Source organism: Excalfactoria chinensis, chromosome 13, assembly GCF_039878825.1.
Source record: "Excalfactoria chinensis isolate bCotChi1 chromosome 13, bCotChi1.hap2, whole genome shotgun sequence".
Taxonomy (NCBI): domain Eukaryota; kingdom Metazoa; phylum Chordata; class Aves; order Galliformes; family Phasianidae; genus Excalfactoria; species Excalfactoria chinensis.
Window position 1 is genome coordinate 3,831,366 of NC_092837.1, and position 24,750 is coordinate 3,856,115.

The window sequence follows — 24,750 nt, forward strand, 5'->3', positions numbered from 1 at the left end:
TTGCAGGGATTTTGAACTGGAAGGTATCTGTGGGAAGGTACGTTTCCTCCACACTCACAGTGGTCTCCTGGTGACTGATGGCATCACCTGCATTTCTGTAGCATCTTTAAGAAATTCTTTGGACAGATGCTTCGTGCTGCTACCTTGTGACTGTTCCCTGTAAATACACCAGTGCCTGACTTACACTGCCTGGGTATCCAGCCCAGCATAGCTCTGTTGAAGGGAAACAGATGGACTTGTTTTCATGAAATAAGGATGCTGGAGACTTTGAAATTACTTTTGAGGTGATGTTAAACAGTGAAAAGGCCTTGTAGGTTGAGTTAACATTTTCACTTTATAATTCTGGCAGCGCAATATGGTGCAATTGAATTTGTCAGGTTTTCCTGCTTCTCTGTTACAAAGACTTTGAGGGTCCCCATTAAATCATGGTATCTGCAGTTATATTACCTTGAGGGAATGCATTGCTCTGGGTTTAAATTATCTTACTGAGAACATTTTAATTTTTCTTCTTTTCATATGGATTCCTATGGAAATCTCAGATCTTGTTCAATTACCTGTTTTCAAAATATTACATGTTTTCATCTCTGCTTTAGGCAGCGTGTTCAATATTCCTCACTTGTTGCACTTTATAAATCTTTAGGAATTATTTCCTTCTTTTCCCCAGATAATTTCTTCAGGAATGCAAAGAAAAGGGCTAAGGATTTGTTCTATTCTTTCAAAAAGAAAATCAGCACAGGAACACTTCCAAGGATGAGCTGTTACTTTCCTTTGTGTATAGCATTTCTTCCAGAGGGGCCTCATTGGGTTCATTTGAGGCACCAACCTCACAACTACGCAGTGCTGGGATTCAGATATTGAGCAGTAGGTTGAAGTGTTATATGGGGAACCAGCGCAAGCTGCTATCAGAACTCCTTCCTTGTCATTCAGCCCAAGGAGGTTCCAGTGCTGTTTTGTGGCCATTAAAATGGCCTTTTTTGAGGTCTCCCCATGTGCTGAGCTCCCTGTGAGGCTTCTCTGCGTGGTTCTGGAGCAGATGGGGACCCTCCTCCAATGACTCAGCCCTCAAGGACAAGTGAGATTTCCTACCTGTTTCTGTGCCAAGTTCCCTCTGGCTAGGAGAGCATCTCTGCTTGGTGTGTGCAGGTACTGGGTGGTGGGAGTGTGAGCAGCCGACATCAGGGCTTGGACTCTTCTCCAGGTGTCATCAGACTGAAAGTTGGGTGATTTAACATCTGACTTTCGGACATCAAAGGGTTTACCTCACTGAAGGTCCCATTCTGTCACTCTGGTCGTGATAGATATGAGAGCAGAACGCAGCTCAGGGCACATTTTGTTGTATTTTGATGGCATAGTGTAGAATCCCGCTGTGATAATCATGAGTTTGAATTTTTTCATTCCAGTTGTATCTTTATAAACTGTAGTGCTTTCTGTAGGGAGTCAGTGATAGAAGCACAGCTTTAATCATTGGTGATCTGTTACCACTCCACATTGCTGCCTTCACGCTCTTATTCCATTTCCAATATTTTGCTGGGTTTTTTTTCCCCCCATTACTTTACACATTGCACCTCACATGACAGTCCATTAAGTCTTTAATCACTTAAGTTATATATAACTCATTTGCTTGATACAAAATGAGAATGGACAGAAAATTGTATTGATAGACCATGATTGAACATAATTACAGAGTGGGAATCAGCCATCTTTAATTAATTGATTGTAATGTAAGTGAATTTATAATTTTCCTGTAGTGCTCCTCACATTGTAAATATGCTTGCCTGCTCCCATTTAGAGTGGTTCAATTAATTGACCGGATTATCGATGAAGTATTTTTCCTCTAATTGATTGAACATTGTATTTTTACTTGCGTAGTAAAAGATGAAGATATTAAGCTAAAACTTCTTCCTTTGGTCAGGATCTTGGGGAGCCGTGAAGGCAAAAACAGTTGTAACTGAAGTCAGCACTGATACTTAGGTCTCCAAGTATATCACTTGTCATTCGTGCCATTAAAAATGAGATTATTCATAGAAAGTAATAAAGATATTTACTTACTTTTCCAGTACAGGGAATGGAATGTAGATAAATGCGTATTGTGGACAGTTGGTTCTTTTCTTGATGTCTTTTTTAACAACTAAAAAAATCTAGATTTACATTGTATGCGGAGGAAGAAGTGGTATGAAAAAACACACAGTGTATGCAGCCTGGAGGGCTGCAAATGGGGCTTTCTGTGGCACCAGGTGAAAAAGGAAAGGAAAGAGAGAAGGGAGAGGAGATGGTATTTTATCAATGAATGACACCACTTAGATAAATACTTCTTGTGTTGGCAATTAAGACGTTAATAGAGCACGCTGTGCTGCAGTCTGCTCTTATGTACTCAGTTTTGGTTGAACTTTCACATTTTCTTTGGAACCAGTTATGTTTGGGTACTGATCAAAGTTACATTTTCTGTAGCAGGACACTTTTGTGGTTTATTTAAATTCTGTTGTTCTACAAGCTGTTGTTTTTCAATGAAGCCAGCAGCAGCAAAGGTCAGGATTTATGTAATAATATTAGCTGTGAGCACAGAAAAGGAGCTAGAATAGGAACTGGAAGCCATTCCAAGTTCTCTCTTCTCACGGAGTATCACTTGTTCATGAAAGAATATTAACATCATAGAGGTTTTCTTTAGCACTTTTGGAAATGAGTAACGTTGCTCTTAATAACAACATTCCATTATTTTCTATCTCGCAGTTGTCGATAAATCACTTGTTAAATGAATCAGGCCTCGTGAACTTGGACTGGCAAGATTGATTTCTCTGTGACATTTCCTTAGGAAATGAATTAAATGTAAGAAAGAAATATGTGTGCACAGTGGCAAATTGTGCTTTCACAAAGATGGTATTTATGACGAGTAGAAGGAAGATGGAGTACACATGCTTCAAAGAACACATTCTTGTAATGATGCACAGTGCTAATATGATCTGAAGTAAAGATGGTAAGATCATAAGCTTTCAGTGTAGAATGATTACCATTTACTTTGAAAGCATTATTTACTGTAAATTCCCGAGTTCCCTTCAGAAATACTTTGAGTTTTTTCATTATAATTTACATAAGTCCTTTTTTTTTTTGGCTTGTTTGTTTTTTTGTCTCAGTGTCCATCAAAACAATCAGGCTTTCAGCAGTGCCTTGTGTAGACTGTTGTACATGTGAATCAAAGGGTGATTTTTTCTCCTTACCGTCCTTCTTTTCAACAGCTGAAGGAGGCTCCTTTTGCACTATGACTTGTAGGGAAGTGCCTCTGTGATACCTTTCTGATGCACACAACAGGTGAATGTGTGTCTCTCACCTGCTGTTAAAGAGCTGAATCCAATCTCAGTTTTCCTTATTCACACATTTGTTTCTTGATGGCTTCTGGTCTGTGTCGGTGAGAGTTTCGGGAAGAAAAATTCCCCAGTTAATTCTGTATGATTTTCTGTACATTATAAGCGAATTTCATGTGTATTTAGTTTTTTAAAGCGATAGCAAATGGACAAATCTGATAATATCTGCAACAAATATTTGAGAATTTCCAGTTAGAAAGAAGTACAGATTCACATTTCTTACACTAAAAGACTTATAAGGTGGAAACAGGATGAAGAACTATCTGTTACAAGAGCACAGTCCTTGGCTACAGTAGCTTAGTTGGAAAATATGGGGTTGACTTCTAAATCCAATTTACAACCAATTAACCATAGGAAATACCAGGCAGTTAGTTTAAATCTTCACTCCTCTACCTCATGTGAGGGCAAACCTCAACTAGTCCATTTAACCTACATATAACTTAATTCTTTCTATGCATTTCACCTCTGCAATGGAATAAGAAATACTGTGTTGTAGAACAGTCCTGATGAGATAGTGATCAAACTTCCAAACTCTGATGTTCCAGCAGGTCATTCGTACGTAGTTCAGCCAAGCTTAAGGGAAACACTTTCACTTACTGATAGTTTTGATATTGGAGTGGTTGTATCAGCAGCATTAAATTGTATCAGCAGATTTTTTTCTCAGCTCCTCAGTTGACTTGTGCTGTGTTTTGCCATGCACATCAGCATTTCTCCTAAGAGATAATACCTACAGCAGGTCTTCCTAGCTGTAGGTAATTACTGACCTGATGGATTAGAGTGTTGTTCACAGCACTGGGACAGGAAAGGCATCCTAAGACTTTCACAATTCTACAATACAACATTGCTTTTCACTTCTTTCCTCATGGGAATGAGCCAAAGTCCATCATCACTGACAAGTCAACATCTTCTCCACCAACTCCATCCCAACATTTTACCAGCACACCTGTTTATTGAAGAAAAATTTCAATCTTGCACATTTGTATCTCAGTATGGATGCTTCTCTAGATAAACACACACCGCAAAAAGGAAATCAGAGAATAAGCCTCATCAAATCTCTTTATTGTAAATATTTATTTTAATGCTCCTAAGCATATTTATGCAAATCTTTTTCATCCTCGTTATTGGTCATCATCTCTTCAGTAGAAGCTAGGAATGAATGAATTTTACATCCCTGGGGGAAAAAAAAGCATCTCTTCATACCCAAGCTATTTGTAAATGCACGCTAAAGCAAATGACTTGATAGCACCCACAGTGCTATCAAGTGAGGCAGCACTGCCTCCACAAGCTGTAAAAAAATGAGAAGTGAAGAAAGGTGAAGAAAGCAATTTCTGTTGTTTAGTTCAGGATTTAACCATTGTGTTTTACTTCATCAGTTTTCAGAAACAAAACGGATAGTTTGGCACCACAGATACAGTGTTTATTCCAGTTAGTGGCTCAGCCCCCATGGATTACTCTGCAAATCATATTGCTCGGTTAATGCCCATTGCAAATGCTGTGTACCTGCTGAAGTGGTTCTTTTCCAGATGAAGGATTAGCATTATAATCGAGGGAAACATTAAGGCTTCCTCAAATCAAATTATTCAGAACAGTCTTAATTGGCTTAATAGGTAAATTTATCCAGCTTCACATATAGGCTGTATACCATTAATTAGTATTTTCCATACACAGTTTTACTCCTTCGGATTTGCTCGTCCAAGATTTAACACCAGTACTTCAAGTCATTCCACAGATTACTTTTAAGGAACGTTATCAAACTTGCTGAATCCTTTGGAGACCAAATTTATCAATCAGAGGGCACCCATCTATTTGCCACACAACAACTAGCTCTGCTGTCAGCTGCCCTGCAACCATGTTAGCTAGCACTGCATTCCATGCAGAAATATGGTGAATGTAGCTTTACAGATACGGGCTATAATCAGTTATAATGCATGAAACTGGAAATTATTTTTAATCTTTTCTGTGTTTTATGCTTTTTAACTTAAGCATACAAAGCACCTTGCCAGTTTGTACCTTCCAGTAAAACAATGGAACTTAATGTGTGAAATTTTATCAGGAGCACCAAACCTTCTCTTGTTCGGGATGCCTGCTTGGGCCTTTTACAACATTTGTTGATTGCAAACACTGTGAGAGCATTGCTCCATTTCTGCTCTGATTGAATAATTGTTCTGGAGAGCACCATGAAGACTGGCAGGCAGTGGGTCTGGAAGCAGCGCACCAGCTTTACATGTAACCGAGTGCCACCAGCCCCCTCCCGGAGCTGCATTCCCCTCCTTTCTGCAGGGGCAGTTCCAGCTATTTAATTTTCTTCAGAACAACTAAAGTTGAAATGAGATTCAGATTGTTTTCAATTCTGCTTAAGCCACCAGCAAGTAACCTGGCCCAAGAAAGAGTTCTCCTCCCATACAGCCTTTTCTCCTTTGCTTTATTTTTTTTGCTCACAGACCTGCCTGTGCTTTGAGGAGATGATGGTAATTGCTTCTACAAAGGCTTACAACCACCCTACAATACACTCTGTCAGCCCGGCCGCTCTCAAAGCTTTCTCAGCCACAGTTCCCAATCTGTCACATTATTTTGGAATAAATTCCTCTCACACAAGCCATTTTTATCCCTTTCAGAATTGCTCAGCTTACAGTTCTCATAATGCCGTAGGATGGTTTTGGATCTCCCTCACCGTCGTTTTTAGGTGTTATTAAATATTTTAATAGTGCAAATATTTTTCTTTAAATCAAGATGTTTTCAATAAATCATCTCCTTGAATACACAAAACTCAATCCTCCCTCTAAAAGCCTTTAAGCACACACAAATGAATATGAAGGACTGAGAACAGAATTGACTTTCCTTTAAGTGATTCTTCAAAATACACCTTATTGGGGATTTCTGCAACTGCTTTCCACACTTTTTGAAGTTATTGATTCCCGTAGCATCTGACTGGCCAGGTGCTTCTCAGTATGTTCATCTCATATCTCAGATTCAATCCAGGAGAAGAGACCACAAGGCTGAAGCTTCAGCTCAGCTGAACACACCTTGTTAGCAGTTAAGCCACACTAAGTTCTGGAAGAGAAGACACCCTCTTTGCACACCCAGCAGAGGTCCCAGCACCTGAGGACATCACCTGTTGCTCGCACACATGAGGCAGCCACCAGACCAGAAGCCAAACAAGCAGTGCGCCTCATTCACCTTCAAAATCTCATGCAGTGAGAGCCATGTTGCTGAGTGCATTTGTGAATGTGTTGTATTTGATGGAGCCAACTCAAACAAGTGTGTTTGCTGATGTATCAGTTGCAGTTCTCTCCTGGGAAGCTGGTGGCACTTCCCTACTGTAAAACCGGTTCCAAAAATATCCTGTTCAGATATAAAATCCATTCAAATTTGATTCTCAAAAATATGTTTCTGTACTAAAATTACTCCCTTGCTTCATTGTTTCCTATTGCCCTGAACACTTCATTACTGCTGTGTATTTCCTGGCTGGATGTATGCATTTCTTGACTTGGTAAGGTGCAGTAGTACAGAGATAGCTCTGATTTCCTTCCAGGGGATCTTTGCAACCCACTGGGGAGCAGTGTTGTCTCATTTGCACTTTCTTATTGAATTTCAATCAGCTCTCCCAACCATTTTCTGGAAGAATTCCCGAGCGACATCTTCAAATAGTTGTAGCCCCATGCTGTCCAACAGCTCCTCATTTTCTCTTCTAGGGCTGTCTGTGTTTTCTCATTTGAGAATAATTCACCACATGACAACATTTTGCATTAATGAAGCCCTGGTGGTATCAGATGTGGTAACGTTCAATGGGGAACATGGAAAATAAGTACAAGGATATAAACAGCGTAAAATAAAAATCAGCTGATGTGCAGAAAAGTTAATGAGGGGGAAAAATAGTTTCTGCCAGCATACGCTGACTCACAAGTGTCTCTCTCTCCATCCTGCCTAAGCATAGACAGATTGCATTTATCTTTCACTTTGCAAAGGTCCCTTAGGAAACTGGTGGATGGTGGGCTTCTGCAACAATGAAGTGAATCTCCTTAGTTGCTTTCTCTTGTATAGTGGAATACCAGCCAGTCACACCTGGTAGAAGGGTGTCTTTCTAATAGATTCATGGGTCCAACAAGCAGATTTAGGCAGTGTCCCTGAGGCTCAGGAGTGTCTGAGATGAATGCCAGGTCACAAGGAGCAGTCAGTGTGCTCTTTGGCCCTCTGGAAATGCTGTGTGGTAAAATAAACGTAGGCTATAAAACAGAGTGCTGCTTTCACATTTCTGTACGATATTCTGTACGTGGTTTCTATGATAGCAGTAGTGGTTGTTACCTTACAGTTCTCTAGCTTGAGCTTTACCTCCAGAATAGGCATCAACCAGACCAGGACACAGTGGCATTTAGATCTTGCTAGCCATAAAAATAATAAATTTCCTCATGAAAGGAAACAAAAATAACAATTACTTAAAAGGTCCGGTGATAACCATAATACAGGTTGTCATATGTTCTTTCCTTCCATCGCTATGCATTTGCTGACAGAAACGTGCTCTCCACTGATTTGGCTGGAAGGCAGAGTGGGCAGGGATGTGCCAAGGAGATGGATCCTGAAATCTAGTTCCTTTTGTGAACAGGAGATCTAACATGCTTTTTTGCACTGGTTGTATGGACTAATAATGATTGAACCTATTGCTCTTTGCTTTTGTTTGCAGTTGTTTGCTCAGTAGTGTATGCTGAAGCTCTGTAATACCCACACCTACCTGACATGTCTTTGTGTGCTGCTTTCCTAAGATGGACGTATTAAGCGTCACAATCATACACCAAAGATTGCTTGGAAGTCTAATTCTGGATTTCTGGACATGGTTTTTTTTGAACTTTTACCTTTCCCAAAGCCTCATTTTCCACCTCCCTTTTCATTTCTTCCACAGTTTTCACATTTCAGTCAGCCCTGGCTCCTGCTGGTGTCCAACATGCTACAGCCACACATCCATTTCCCCCCTTAAAAACATCAGAGCTTCTCACTAGCACTTCTAGAACTTGAAACAGAAGCTACTCTTGAGTTGTTTTAATGGTTGACAAAGAAAGTGAGTAATTCATTGGAGAAGCACTGTAAGTGAATCTATTTGTATATCCAGCATAAAAACATAGGTTGCAATTAAATATATTATTTATGGTCAGAAAGAAGGAATTGTATTTAATTAGGTATTTACTGCAGAAATGCTGGAAAGTAAGGGCAAAAAATGAGGGAAACAAATGGTGAAAATGTTTACTTTATGGAAAACAATAATAAAATCAGAGAGCTCATTAATTTTAATTTGAAGACATTTACAGAGATGGAGTAGTGTAAGGAGAGCAGAACAGAACTAAGGTAAGCAGTTTTATCCTAGGAGCCATTGAAAAATCCACGCATGTTAAAGGGATGTTCTCACTAATGAATATCCGTGTTTACTACGGCACTTTACAAAAATGATCTGCTGCCATTATGTTTTCCAACTTAGATTCTTCTGATTGCACAAATCTCCGTAAAAATTGCATTTAATTTCACACGTAGCCTCATTTTCAACCCATTTGTGAGCAATGCTGCATGTGCTTCAGCTCTAACATAGATGTTCTTTGATGCCATCTTGAATTTTTTCTCTCTATGTAGTCTTTTAATTTTTGTCCTGGCTATCACCTTCCCGTTCTGATGGAACATAAATAGATCTGCCCATTTCTTCACAAATACTGTCAAATGTCTAATTTTACTACCTGAGTTTTTCACTTTCAAGCTCAAGGCCATTTTCATTATGGAAACCAGCAGCTACCCTTATCATCATCAGCCCAAGCTATTTCACACTGTTGTAACTCAGAACAGTTTACCAGAGATTGGAATCTAAAATTTCTGTTCAGCTCTAGAAAGTAGAGCAAAACAACTTCCTGGATCAGTAAAACTTCAGGTCGTCTTTAAGTCTTTCAGCTGTGCCTTTGGAGGGTTCATACCAAACACTTCCATCTAATATTCAAATGTATTCAGTTACCTCATTTTAAACCCAGCCAGGTTTGTTTCTGCTCATACTTCCTTATTTAGTCATTCAAACACCTGAAAGCACAGTGCTTGCTAAAGCTGCTTGTAGTAAAGCCAGGTACTGATGGCAGCCTCCCATGGGCTCTAAGATGCAGGTGACCAATGCTGCTTTAAAGTCAAACCAACATTCTGTTTTTCTAAGTGCAGGGACAGCCACTTGCACACATTGGTGGGCCAGTGTTTGACAGGTCCCAACTAAATGCAACTGGAGCACTTTGAGACAGCACCAAAGATGTTGGGCTCACCCATGGCGTTGCATGATGTCTTCCATACAAAGGCCATTTGTTCAGAACAGTCTCTGTAAAATGGGGTGGAAGGAAGAGAGGCATAAGGAGAGATGATGATGCCTACCGACTTTATCACTCAAAGCACAGCATGAACTGGAAAAGTCATTCCAAGTAGACAGGTTTATTTTCTCAGCAGATATAATTCTGTCTGTTCCTAAATTCAGGTAACGTAGCAGAATTTGAATGAGGACATTAGGATGAGCTATCAGGTGGAACCCAGGAGGCTAAGAACCATGCAGGTGATGCTACTTTAGTTAGTAGCTGACATGGCCAAAACCTCAGGAAGGAGGCAGCTCCCCCACGGCTTCCTGACCAGTTCTGAGTGACCCCCAGCACCAACATACTTTGGGTGTATTTAAAATGAACCTCCAGTTTTCCTAAGCACCTAACAAAGATGAACTTCTCAGGGTTGTCACCATTAATGCGAGCACAAAAGGAACTAGCATTAAGTACTACGAAAACAGATGTACACTTTGCCTGCAGCTTTAGAGAGCGAGCTTTGTAGCTCTCAATCTTTGTTTATACAGTTCTAGTTGAGCCTTGTGTTTTAAATGTACTGTTTTAAGGGAGCTTCAGATCAAAGCCTATTTTGTCTTCACAATAACTCAGCTGCTCCTGTAATCATCTCAGAGTCGGAACTGCAGGATCGTGGCATCTGCTGCTTTATTTATAAGATGAGGCAAAGCAAGTGACAGCAGGATCAGGGGTGGTTATCAGCATAGGTGTCATCCCTATGGAAGAATAGCCACAGAATACCAAAAGCACAGTACGAGTAATATACCCACCTAGAACTTTGTCATGAAGCATTGATGATCATAGGAGAAATTTCAAATAAAAGACCTTCAATTTTTGAGCCATCAAGGCACTCTTTTAATGAAGAACGGTGAACTATTTGTGCAGGTCATTACTGCCACAATTGCATCAGCAGAACATGTCAGATAAAACCCATGGAGTCATCCACAGGTCACACACAGGAGTGTAGGTTATATGCATGTGTGTGTACCACATTTGGATTGGAGTGTTAGCATGGTGCTGCATTTATCTCAACGTTTGCTTTCAAATCAGCTCCAGCAGCAGCAGTTGCTGCTTTGTGTATTTTGCATGACTGGGAGCACAGCCACTTTGATGCATGAAAGCTGGCACAGTCTTTTCTTACTTCAGTTTTAAAGCTTGCTCCAGTAATCCAAACACATTTAGAAGCCATTACAGATGGATTAAATAAGTTGTTGACTTACACAGTAGAGAGAAAAGCATAATTAAAATCGCTATATTTTCTATATTGTTTTACAAAGATAATATAAAAATTAGTACAAAAGACGACCATTATTTTCTGTCAATTTCTGCACTGCTATACACCTATATCAATCCTTTTCAATAGTTTTATTACAGTGTTTTAACCTATATGCATTTTACCATATTACTTTGCACTTGACTGTTATTTTAGATAGTCTTCAAAAATGCAAAAGCAAGACTTCTTTTTCTTTTGAATTATTGACACTATGTCTGTCCTATTTCTAAGCAGAGGAATAGAATACCAGCGTTGGGCAATGTCATGCTGGTTTGTGTTGTATTTCACAATACACATTTTAATCAAAGCTAAATGGACTTGTCCTCCAGGCTTGCAGCACAAATGACTGAACTGCTTGTTGCAACTAATATGTCTGACAAATACAGCTCCTATTTTTCTACTTCGGAGCCAAACAGCGATCAAGGCCAGCCTCTATTGATGCATCTGTTCCCACTTGCTGCTCAGGCTAAGCCATGTCTGAAATTTCAGACTTAGGGTTACAATGGGCTCTCTTGTAGCACTTTCCATTCCTTATTCACATGTTCCATACCAGGAAACTTGCATCTTATAAAGACAGAGGCTCAGAATTAGTGACATGTTCTCTAAGCTGAATTCTGCCACCAGGTCAGTTTTCCTTTGCATAGAAAGGGCACTGACCTCTGTAGCTAAATATGCCTTTTACAAAGCTTTTATTTTCATTCTGTTGAAGATTTGTCTGCATTTGCAGTTTTCTTTCTTCTGCAGCACAGAATAGAGCCCAGCTCCCAGGGAATGTTGACAGGCTGTACGTTGGCATCCAGGGAATAGGAAATTCCCTTCTCAGTCTTTACCCATGAGACTATTTAGTGTTGAAAAACAATAATGTGAACCCAAATGGCCAGTCTGTCCTCATTTAATTGGTAAAAATATTGTAGAGCCTGTATGAATGATGACAACAATTTCAATGGTAATGATAAGGCAACAGATTCATGCTGGAGAGATGACTGAGAACCGAGACATGAAATGATATAAAACAGGTTACACGCACTCTGTGAGGCTGGTTGCATAGCTTGCTTATAGTGAGGCACAGAGTAATGTATCACTGTAACTTCTTTTCTGAACCACATCATAGACTTCTTGCTTGTCATTCAGGACCAGAACATTATGGCAGCAATCCAGATACTAAAGCAGTAATGTACTTCCTCACCATCAAGTTTTGCTTAGAATTACCTACAGTGTGAATTACAAGGCTTGTTTTGTAAATGGCTGGAGAGTTTACTGTATTGTATTGCTAGGCTGGAGTAAAAATGGGTGTGAAAGAACATTCTGTATTGATTTAATCTTATGCTCCTACAAGTAAGTTCAGCTTTAATGTTGATTTGTGGCACTCAGCACTTCAGTCCCTCCCTGAAAGATTGAAATTAAATACTGTATTGTTAATTTTCACAACCAATGTGTATAGATTAGTATCTGCAGTGCTGAAAAAGTCCATAATGGAAGCATACCTATAAAAAGCCAGGCTTTTACAGCATGCTAATGGCTTTCCATCAGGTCACATTAATGTTTTCTGCTTGATGAAAATGGGTATTTAGCAACAATGCTTTCGGTTTGTTAGGAATAAATAACTACTGGAACAATTGCTTCACCCTTGGGAATAAATCTGCACTTTCAATGCTTGCTGTTAAATCACTCCATGATTTAGAATGATTCATAGCGGCTGCAGATTCAGGTCTGAGGGATTTGGTTGGATCCAGCAGCACATGCATCCTCCTCACACATTCACATTGCCTTCGCTCAGAGAAGTGACAGATCCGGCTGCTCCTCACAGTCAAAGTCATGGGCTACGCAACAGATGTCATCAAAGCACATCAGCAGTGAGGGATGAGAATTAGCACTGCGTGAGGACGTGATGGCAGCAGGCTGGTAAGGCAGAACTGTCAGTGATGTCATTAACAAGGATAAAGTCTGGTGTTTTTTCCCATTTGAAAGGTGCAGAGAAGGAATTGAAGCCAAATTCTCTTATCTCAAAGAAAATACACACCACAGTGGAAATGCATATTTGCATATGCTTGCACTGTGTCTTCCTCACAGCAGTAGCTTTTAAAATGGGTGTTGACAGTTGACTGGACAGACTTCAGTTGCTGGATCAGAGCTATGAAGAGCTTCTTCCCTTGGAGTTTGTCTTCATCCCAGATTTTTTAATCAGTGCCTCAAGTCATGCCAATATCCATATTGTCTGCAACCTACATATTCTCTCCGTAAAGATCTTCAAATAGCAAGGGACTCATTATCACATCCATTCCGCCTACAACCCTATTCTTCTCATCTGAGAAATGTTACTTGAAACTTCTATTAATAGTAAAATAGTACACTTTTATACTGTATTTTTCATGAAGAGTGTCCTTAAAAATGCTTTATAACTCAAGCTGATGCAAATTTATATAGGGGGATCTTAGATCTGGGGCTCCTCAGAGCTCTGCTTCCTCAGTGCCTGATAACCAAAGGGCTTTAGCACCAGAAATAAATACTCAGTGCTGATTCGTAGATATCCAGCTGGAGTTTGGGCCTGATGATGTCAAACCGATGCCATCTGAATGAAGTGTCTCAAATTTTGAGTCCTGAAACAAACAGGGAATGATTAGAGGCTTATGAGAATACGCAAATGCAATGAATAGAATAGTGTGGTGAGGTAGAAAGGCAGGGTCTTTTCAGCCATGCATGGTAGCATTGAAATTAATAAAAGAAACAGAAAATAATACCTTCATGTGCAGAGGAAAGCACAATGGAGGACACAGAATAACTGTAAAGAATCTTAGCTGAACTTGGCATTGAATTTTTGCAGTCTTTAAAGAAATTTATTGTCTGCCGCTTATAAGTGTCGGTACCTGTTACTTCTGACCCCAAAACTACTGAGAGCAGACTGACGGCAGCCATGAGATTTTGGCACGTTCATGGCCATCATTGGAGCAGTGAGTTTCACGTGAGATGACAAGTGTGGGACTCAGCTGATCCCCAGGAAGGCAGAAGGAGGAATATGATGAGGTGCAGTGAATTGGAGAAGACATATTGTGCCTTGCCTTGTGAAGGATATCTGCCTCCGTGGCATAAAATCTTGCTTTGTACTGCACAGCAGGAATAACAGAATTGCCCGAGCATGTAAATTTTAAACACTAAATATGATACAAAAACAATATTTTTTTCTGACACAAACTGGTGACTAATGCAGCTTTCTGCCTTAAAAATATGTGCTTTGGATGGACATGAATCTCTTGGCAAAAAAACAAACTCTGGAAATAAAGAATAGATATTTCTCAGTAAAAAAAGGAAAAGAACTGTTTTACCCAGTTAAGAAAATGGAACTGACAGCCTTCAGAGGAGGCAAAGTCCCATTTGCAGTACGGCTAGAGCAGCGTGACAGCTTTCTTTTATATGTAGATAAAGAAATAAACGTATTTCCTATAGCTGTGATAATGGCACTATGCTAAGTCAAATGTGGTTATAAATTACTCCGAGCATCTTGTTCAAGTGGGATGAGAGAGAACGTCCCTCCTCCCCATCTGTCTGGCTGATATTTTTCTCTGAAATCCTAAAAGGTGAAAACATTTAAGTTAAACAGTCACATCGCTCTGATGGAAAACCTGCAGATAGCTCGTGTCACTGCTCCCATTGCAAATCACATCAGAGACCGAGGACAAACTCGAGTAAAACTTTTAATTCACTGTGATTTCCATTTTCTTTTTAACTTGCATCCTTTTCCCCAACCTTCTCTTTTACTTCAGGGCTCTTAGTTGGAAGGAGTTTACAACCATAATTAAACAGTATTTTTTCCATCAGAATATCTGCTGTCAGTTTCTCCGCTGTTTCTCTTGACTGGGTCTGATTTGTTCTTTTTCCAGCTTGCACGGACAAGGAATTGAGGAGTCTCGCTTCGCGACTCAAAGACTGGTTCGGTGCTCTTCATGAGGACGCAAACCGCGTCATCAAGCCAACGAGCTCGGAGACGGCACAAGGCAGTAAGAAAACACCTTTCCAGTTAACACTGATGTTGCAGGCAGCTTCCCAGCCTGGAAGAGCTGATCACAGCTGCTGGTGCCACAATGTCATGTCAGGCAGGTGCCAGCAAGTGAGCAGTTTCACAAGGGAGCTGATCCTGCAAATAAACAGCTGCACTGTTGTCTGAAGGAGCTGCAGTTATTCTGTGCTCTCTCTCTGGCCCTAAGTACTCTAAAAATTGGCAGTCGGAGACAGAGAGACCTGTACAAGTTAGCCAGGCAAATAACTGGGACCAGAGAATACTGAGGTCACATCTATACTGGTAAATAAAGCTGCTCAGGGAGTTCCTTAAGCCCTGAGGTTAGCTGGCATTATATAGTTTGTGTCTGTACAGAAAACTCCCTGACCCTCCAAATCAGTGCAGCTGTCCCTAGACACTTCTTGGGGATGGACAAGGGTCTCTGCTTGTCCCCACGTCTGTGCCCAGGGGCATGTGCCAGAAATACAGCACACCAGCAAACAGAGGATTATACTAAAGCTGAGAAAGACCCATTTTAGATTCTATTTTACAATTTCTTGCTAGTGCCTTGTCTAAGAAAAACAATAATACCCACATAGTAACCACAGAGATGGAGTAGCTAAATGGTGTGGAAAGCTGGAATCTGTTGTGTCCCAGGTATTCAATAACAGCATCTTTGCTTCCTTTGATGTTTTTTTTTTTTTTTAAATAAATGAAGAAAATGAACATTTTAGAGGACATTTACTCTCTGTGGGTTAAGCCAACATGACTGATTTTGATGTCATTTACCCACCAGGGAAAGATTCAGATAACAGCAGCAAAAGAGGTCATCCTCATCAGAGAGCAGATGTGAATTTATTTTCTGTAAGGACTCATTAATCCTTTTAAACAACATGTCCCAAATCACAGGGGCCTTGGGTTACAAAGTAGGATGCTCAGGTTTTATCTGTCTGTGTGACTCACCTTCAGCCAACTGCCCTCATACTCTCGGGTGAGCTGCTTAAAACTGGGGGTCCACACACACACAGTTTGAAGGATTCAGTCAACTGCTCTTTTTATTTCTCTTCTCACCTTTACACCCAGTTGCACAGTAGTGTGGAACTGGAGAGGCTGAACATGCAGCAGAGCTGACCTAGCATGTTGGTTGGGATAAGCATTTGCTGTTGGTCCATGTCTGTACTTCCACTCTTCTAATACTTTTGAGTTCATGTATGTAGAAGAAATGCTAAGCCATGGGCTGAAGCGGTGATGGAGCACCTGGTGGGAAGGCAGGGCCAACCCAGGGGAGCTCAGGTGCATGCAGTGCACCTGAGTGCCTAGAAGGGGTGGAGCTGGGATTCACCCCTTCCCAGCCCTCATTTAAGGGTTGGCAGTGGAGATGAAGGTATCTCCTTGGAGATTCCTGTGTACTTGAGGCCTCCTGAAGGTAAGTAGATGTTTCTTGTTTTGTTTCTCTATTTATGGTTGCTGTACTGGGACTTATGCTCATTTGCTGCAGCTTAGGATTGTGCCACCCTTCTATTATTGCTGTACTTTTCATCATGTTATAACATTATGGTGTAGCAAGAAATTGCTCTTCTTAAAGTGACAGAGTGCACCCCAGGCTGTAATGCACAGAACTATAAGCAAGTCTCCTTAATGTCACATAACTGCATCTTAAAAGTAGGTGAAAAAGTTTGCATAGACTGTGACTTATTTTCTCATCAGTTCCTTTCTTAGAATAGTGTTTTAGGTCAGTGTCTTTAAAAGCATGTGTCCTACATATTTCTTAAACATTCTTATCATGTAAAGGAAGCTGAACAGTAGCACAAAAAGACAACTGGATGTGCAGCCAATTACAGCTTCAAGATGTGAATCCCCTTCAGACCCCAACAACAGAAGATGCCAGAGATAGGAAACTTTTTCTGAGTCCTTCATGCCCAGAAGCACATGAAATCTTGTTTCATCAGGCTTTCAAAAGGCTGCTTCTCATGCAGATGGCCCCTGAGCTGCTCAGGAGGAGCTTACCAAAGGCCAAAGATCAGCTCTATCCCTAAAGGTGGTGGGTGTTTTTTTTGCTGAAGCAATTTCAGTAAGAAACTTTCCTGGTAATTCAGCAGTGTTTGCTGTGATTCACAGAGGAGCTGTTACCTCTTTGCAGTTCAGTTGTATTCCTGGCAGCACTGCCATGAAAGACTGCATTAATGATCTTAAACACTTGATTTCAACAATGTCTGTTTTCAGACTGTTGGCTTAGTTTGGTGTATTTTCTTATTTTATATGTGTCAACTGGAGGAAAAAAAACAATCAAGAAACTTTCATCAGCTTTAGGCATTTGTAAGGGTGAAAGGCATCTTAAATAGGGCTCAAAATTCAAAATGGAGTTCATATATCCAAACTGAAAGATACATCCTGTGAATCGTGACAAACAGGACACACGTGGCTCTGGAAACCTACACTGATGCACACCTTGTTCTCTTTTATTACTGCTCTGTATGTCCTCCTTTGCTCACCACGCCAGTCACTTCATTAAACCAAACTGTTTTGGTTGTGCTTGTAGAATGTTAAAGGTACATACATATACCCTCAAAGCAATCCATTTTGGGAATGCCCCTGTGGCAGTAAGAGAACAGATGGTGGGATGCAATGACGAAGTTGCCTTGGACACATCAGCTGCCTAGAGGAGGTGATCCAGCAGATTTCTCTGTGCTACATTAAATTTTCAGGATGTTACTGTGAGTGTAAATAAGCTCTTGGAGTGTATTAATTTCACCCCTAGGTGAAGAAAAAAGGGTTGGGTTGTTGTTATTACTCAGCTGAAAAGAAGGGGGTAAGGGTGAGTCACTGTGCTTCATATCTCCAGCCTTCATTCAACGTGCTATCTGTGAGATCCCAACAAACTGCAGTCAGGGAGTTTTGTCTTCCAGTCTTTGTGCAACTGAAATCTCTTCAATAAATAATATCAGTAACTCGGGGACATGCTTTGAAACAAGAAATAATAAAACTAATTAGGTACTAAGATCAGGTTCAAATTGCTCCTGAGCCTGTTGATAATTCATAACATTCCCAAGTTATATCTCGATAGTTTCTTTAGTTGGAGTGGGAGTTGTTTTTCTTGTACTAGAGATTAATGCAATATAAAGGATCTTTTCTGGGAAACGTTTCATCTCCTCCTTCCTTTATTTTAAGTGATAGGGGAAATTAGGTTAATTATTCCCCTGCTGGTTTAACTCTAGTATACTTTAATAAAATAAATCTGGCTCACGTAAGTCAGCTCTTGAAGAGGGAAAATAATTTTATGTGCCATGAGGTGTGTTTATTTTTAATTATGATTTTCCCTTAAAGTTTTCTAAATTCTGTTTTAATGCAGAGAAGGTGGAGCACTGCAAGAATTAAGGGGTCGCTGAGACTTTCTCATGTAGGTCACCAGTGTGAATTCCTTCCAGAACTGTAGTGACTGAAGGTTGTTAGGGTGCAGTCAGTGAGAATGGGAAGTTCAATGGTTTCAGTCCAGGTCCCAGCAATGAGGTGTCCAATGAGGGCAACCAGCACAATTGACACTAATTGGCATCTGTGTTGGCAGCCTCTGCTGGCAGCAGGGATATGAAGCCTTCTCCATTCTCTTGCTTTTCACTATAGGAAGTGTAGGGCTGAGCTGATGCTGCTGATAGATCAGGTCTGCTGTGGTAGTATTTCAGCCTGCTAACTGAGCACTCAACTGACTACAGCATTACAGTATATGGTTTATTTCATCCCATATATTGCATCGTATTTGTTGAGAGGTGTGTTCTACGACTCCAAAAAGGAGCTGAGCATCACTTGGTCTCAGTCTGATAGCACGCAGTGCTCTCCCAGGGAAGCACTGAGAACCACCTTCCAAAAAAGCTGCCTTGCTAAGGCAGAACCTTCATATTGCTGGGTTAGGACTGCACTGCACCCAGCAGTTCACAGATAGCAGCTTTTACCCAGAGATAGTGTGAAGTGGAGGTAGACACTGCTATTCACCTTCAGCCACATGCTGAAGGACAATTAAAGGATTGGCCTTTTCACTAATAATAACCTTGTAGCTGAGGGCTCTCTATTGCACTTACTGCTGTAATATTTAAAGACTTCCAACCTGTGCTGCCTAATATGCAGCACTATTTAATAGCACAGCCTCTTAATAAACCTCATCTGGAACTCTGGTGGCAGGAGTGAAAGCTCCCTTGTTTACAGGAAATTACTATCAAAACCTCTTCATCTAATGTAATTCACTGTCTTCGTAAGTGACCTTTCATGATAGTATCTTTTATCCAAGCTCTGATGGTATGTTACAGAGCAGCTTCATGTTCACATCGCTCACCATCCAGTGATCTGCTCCAACAGCTCAGTGCTGAGGGTGTGCTGTGGTGGTATCCTTGTGTGCATGTTGTACACACAGATTGAGGATTCCAGTAGGGAGCAGAAGTAACCCACAGACACTGAAGGGGACCGAGTTCATGCCAGCATCTCCTCCTCCCCACCTTGATCCTTGCCAGTTAGGAGATGGCCTCCAGAGAGCTATGGGGCTAGACAAAATGTGCCATGTTGAACTGCTTGCACAACAGACCTTGTAGCTACTCACTAAAGTGTCCCAGAATGGCACAATGACTGTCACCAGAGAGGGCATCTGTGCAGGAAAGAAGCAGCCAGCAGAATCTTATTTCTTCCCTGGAAGCTGTTGAATGGACCAGCTGAAGCGTGTAGCAGTCTCACCTCCACCACAGAACTAAATCTCATCCCTTGTCTGGTTGACTACCTTCAAGCTGTTCTGTGGGGTGCAGCGTGCATCCCCACCACCCAGCCAGCCCTGTGCCTCTTGAGCTCTGTTAAGGCCAAGTCAGGGCTCTGAAGGCTGTTCACTCAACAAGAGATTGCACAGTGACCAAATCCTACTTGTCTTCTTCGGATGAATTAAATGATTGAAGTGAACAGTCCTAATTGCTTCAGCAAGGCAACCAGGCTGCCTCCCTACCCCTAGTCATACAGCCTTTTTCTTTTTCACTGTGCTCAAACTCAATTAGATAACATTAGAGGAGATAACAGCACAAAAATGTGATGAAATGTTCAGCATGATCTCTCTCTTTCCTGCCTGCACTGCCTCTAGCCCCGGGGAAATGGTGTTACCCTCTTCTTTTCTCTGAGAAACATGTATTATAAATGACATAAACCTTCCCATTAGTTAACCCTTCTGATTGTTCTCCATGTCACTGACAACCTTCAGCTGCAGTTGCATACAAAACACACAGCTTCCAGCACAAAGCGCTGCCCTCCTTTGGATTCATGCTTAAAAATAGCAGGTAGGCTGCAGAGTCTGGACAAACTGTCAGCGTGATTCCAGCAACATCTTAGGTTTCACGTTAACAAAGCAGCGTCTAGAAATGGGACTTGACACTTACAGCACAGAAGGCTAAGCTTGACCTCGTTCAGTGAGAGATGCAACAAAAGGAAAAAGCCCATCAGGCTGCTTCACGTGGCCCATAGCAGAATGAATGGTGCCCAGGCATGCTGTGCAGTGTGAGCACATGGTGCCTGGGCAGGAGGTTCAGGTATGCCTTGTGCACATAAATCCTCAGCCAATGTATGCGTGTCCTTGCTAAAACTGAGATCCTTATTCTGAGATTTATTAGCACTAGATAACAAATGAACTCTATTGCATCATAAATAATTTGGAAATTAATCCATGTTTGCACCAAGCATTAAAAATGCAGTGACAGCATGGATTTATAATGTTCTGTCTTGGTTGTGAAAGTAGGCAATGCCACCAGTTTTGTGGAGGCTGCAAAATACTGACACATGCATCTCACATACATTGTGGGTATCCATATGCATGACTTGGCCTTCCGGTGGTACCGCTGCTGTTGCAATCTTTTAAGGCTTTGGGCTATTAAAATGAATGATGGTGATGGTTTCCAAAGTGCTGGAAGAGCAGAATCCTGTTTTGCTGCACTATCCTGGAGTAGGCAAGGACAGACAATGCGATGTGGTGTGTAAGATCTTGTGGAGCTCCCAACTGAAGCATGGACATCCTTTGGAGGTGTTCAAGCAAAAGAGATGCCTCCTCCTTTCTTCCCCATGACTCCCTGCAAGAGCTCACAATTCAGGTTGAAGCATGTTGTTGTTCACTGCCAGAGGCAGGGTTCTGAAGAGAGAAAAGCTTGATTGAGAGGTGGAAGATGAAGAGTATGCTAGGAAATAAGTTGATCAGGGAAACAGGATTTAAACTGCATTTGGACTCAGCCTGGAAAACAGAGTAGAAGCAGTTCAGTCTGAGAATTCTGTTCTGGTTTGACCAAGACAGGATAGTATTCAGAGTCCAACCAAAAAATGATCAGGATGGCTTTGTCTTAGCAGTGATTGCTGTGCAGCAAGCATGCTGGGATTCAGCTGGGGATATTTGCCTGTCTTCTTACAGGATTTGACACCAGCATCCTTCCAATCTGTAAGGATTCCTTAGGCTGGATGTTCAACAAACTTGACATGAACTACGACCTGCTGCTGGATCCCTCAGAGATCAGTGCCATTTATCTCGATAAGTACGAGCCATGCGTCAAACCTCTCTTCAACTCCTGTGACTCCTTCAAAGATGGAAAGCTTTCCAACAATGAGTGGTGTTACTGCTTCCAGAAGCCAGGTGGTGAGTTGTACAACTTACAGTACAAAGAGAAGCTGTTTGGGTCCCCCAGAGTTCAAATCTTGATTGACCTCTTTGTAGGGTAATTGGTAGTCAGTCTAGCTCTGGTGTAAAAGGGCATTGTGTAACAATGTTTAATGTCACAGATGATCTATATTAACGCTCCCTGATGATTAAAACAAAGCAGTACTAAGTGCCAGCAAACAGTTTAGAAATAGGCTCTATTGCTAATAGAAAGGTTAAGAACATACTCTGTTATCAATGCAGAAACTATTAGCAAATGAAAAATCAGAGGCCTGGCAGTTTGTCAGTATGGTGAAAAGAAAGGAAAAGCAGTTTAGCACTGAAACTGGCCCTCAAACTCTTTTCTCAAACACAGTGTGTTGCAATTACTTTTTTTTTTTAATTAGTAGAGCTAATGACATAAATTTGTTTTGCAGTACAGTACCAGCATATGGGCTTCGTTCATTCCCAGGTGTACCGTAGTCTACATTTCATGTCAGCAGTGAATCCAGTCATTAGATTCTGTCCTGTACCATCTGGAAACTGATTCTCATACATTATATTTTAGGTCTTCCTTGCCAGAATGAAATGAATAGAATTCAAAAGCTCAGTAGAGGGAAAAGTCTGCTGGGTAAGTTTGATTACTTGCCATTCATTTACTCAACTAATTAAAGCTTCTGTGATTATTGTAACTTTATATGCAGTAATGGTTTTTCAATTAGAGACTAATGTTTTGAATCAGGAACGTGCACCACAGAGTTCAGACCTGACACTATGAAATTAAACAAATCGTGAGATAGCAACATACAGAACAGATGTCAGCATGGCTACAGGTTCAGAACTAATTTACAGCTGACCAGAAATATTAAACCTCATCTGAGCAGAGCTTAATATTGCCCTCATCAACTGGCAGGGCAGCACTAAGCACAGAGGCTGCTTGATACTCATCCTCACATCTTTGACTGAAGGGGCAGTGGTTCATAGCCAGTGTGTTCGTGGCGTCCTCCAGTCCTGGCACAACGCGTGTGTTCTGTGGGGCTCAGTTTTGTCTAATGTTTAAAAGTATTTCGGTGTATTCTGTGTATATGACACTCAAACCAAGTCTGTGATTACAGGAACTTACATCATCTTGAGCATGGAGCATTCTGGTGGGATGCACTAAGCTCTGGTAGAATCATAGAATATCCTGAGTTAGAAGGGATCATCAAGTCTAGCTCCTGGTAGTGGCCAGTCTCCCTCTCTGCCAACTACTGGGAGCCTGTAGTTGAAATGCTAAGTCACAGCCTGAACCAGCGATTGAGGACCTGGTGGGAGGGCAGGGCCAGCCCATGGGTGCATGCAGTGCAGCTCTGTGACTGGAGGGGGTGAAGCCAGGATCCACCCCTTCCCAGCCCTCATTTAAGGGTTGGCATTGGAGGTGAGGGCATCTGCCTGGGGATCCCTGTGCACTTCAGGCCTTCCAAAGGTAAGCAACTTTTTTTTCTTTTCTTTTCCCCCTTTGTTTCAGTGTTCAAGGTTCAGGTATCGTGAACTTAGATTGTGTGGTTTAAAATAGGAATATTCCCGAAGGCTATGGGGCCTATGGTTTTGTTCCATCATCTTTTCATAGCATGTTTGCATAAGGATTAAGATGTTTCAGAGTTACAGCTCCTGCTGTGCATCACTGTGGGAGCGAAGGCAGGATTGATCACTCTGTATGTGTGCTACATTCTGTAAGTGTTTTGCTTTTTTTCATTCAAATGCGTGTCATGGTAGAGGATGTGTGTTGGCAGCCTCATGGGTCTCATGATTTCCAAGTCGCCTGAAAGTTACCTGTTAGGACCTGGGCTTATTCTTTCACTGTCCTATATTTATTTTATGCATTGCAGTTATTTGCTTAATGCAGTTCACATCATCTAGGCTGAAATAAGGGGTTTGTTGTAGTACAGGGGATAAATAATGATGGTACTGGAGGTAGGCAACATGAAGGCAGTTGTACTGCTTAGCACTGAAAGCAGATCACAATATAAGAGTCAAGTGACAGTGTTAGAACAGCAAGAACAGTCCCTCACCACAAATAAATACAAGTCAACCGCATCCGAAAAAATAAAGGGTAAAAGTGGGCAAGCTCAACAAACTGAGTGTCAGGCACAGAATGTTTGACAAGCTAGAAAATAATACAGAGAAGAGCTTTGTGCTTCACCTGCCTTGAGACTGCCTGCATAACGACACCTGTCTGAGATTTTAATCTGATCCCATCGCTATTTATATAGTGAGGGGGGGAAAAAAAAAATGTCATTTCACTGAAAAATCATGCAAATGAGACACACACATGTCAAAAACCACCACTTGTAGCAACAGCAGAGACTGAAATGAGATGAGTGTTTTCAGGGAAACTCATCTCTAGTTATTCTTTTTCCTTCTCTGTCTCTGACTTACAGAGCATTTACAGTCTGGACGGTGCATGAGGAACATTTCTGTTCATTTGGATCCATTGATAAAATATGATGACTTTTGATATTTTGTTCTCTCTATATTTTTCAACACACATGACACTCGCAGCAAAGTACTTCAAAGCCACTGCCATTAGATGTGTTGGATTTGGAGACTTTCAAATAGAACTGAGCATCCCAGGGGACTGAATTAAAAAGTAAACAGCACTATTCATCTTTTCCTACCAGATTTATCTAGAGTACAATTAACTGCAGAGAGTGTACTTTTAGAGCATACAACTGTGCATCCTGATAATGTTTCTCCCACATCACTAAGGTAATAAATTTCTGCTCCCATCACTGTTTTTTTTTCTATCTCAGCCCTGTGAATTCAGCTGGCATAATAGCTAATACAGGGAGCTGGCACTTAATTCTGTCTAGCTTTTACCGGTGTGCTTCGCTATCTTTAGCATATAATTATTCTTTCCATGTCCTCCAAGGAAGCAGAGTGTTATATAGATAAGGAAAAACTGGGAGGGGGGGGAGAAGACATAAAGAGGATATAGGTGCAGCAGTGCTGTTCCAGTTCGCAGGGAGTAATTAAATAATGCGTGGAGCAGAGAAAGACAGAGGAAGCATGATTCCCTAGCCTCAGGCAGGCAGTGGGGAGCAACTAAGGTGAAGTGGTAGATAGTAAAACTGCAGCCCCTTCCACAAAGGGGCCACAGAGATGGCTGTGCAAGAAACACAGAA

The 24,750-nt window shown here is 41.2% G+C and overlaps 1 protein-coding gene across 1 annotated transcript in view; it reads left to right on the forward strand.

The window, feature by feature from the left end:
* SPOCK1 (SPARC (osteonectin), cwcv and kazal like domains proteoglycan 1) overlaps window positions 1-24,750 on the forward strand; it is a 261,044-nt gene that overhangs the window by 229,674 nt on the left and 6,620 nt on the right. Inside the window, exons 7-9 of the mRNA XM_072348664.1 lie at window positions 14,837-14,953; window positions 21,365-21,586; window positions 22,155-22,217. Of these exons, the coding sequence (XP_072204765.1) occupies window positions 14,837-14,953; window positions 21,365-21,586; window positions 22,155-22,217 (402 nt within the window). The remainder of the gene's footprint in view (window positions 1-14,836; window positions 14,954-21,364; window positions 21,587-22,154; window positions 22,218-24,750) is intronic.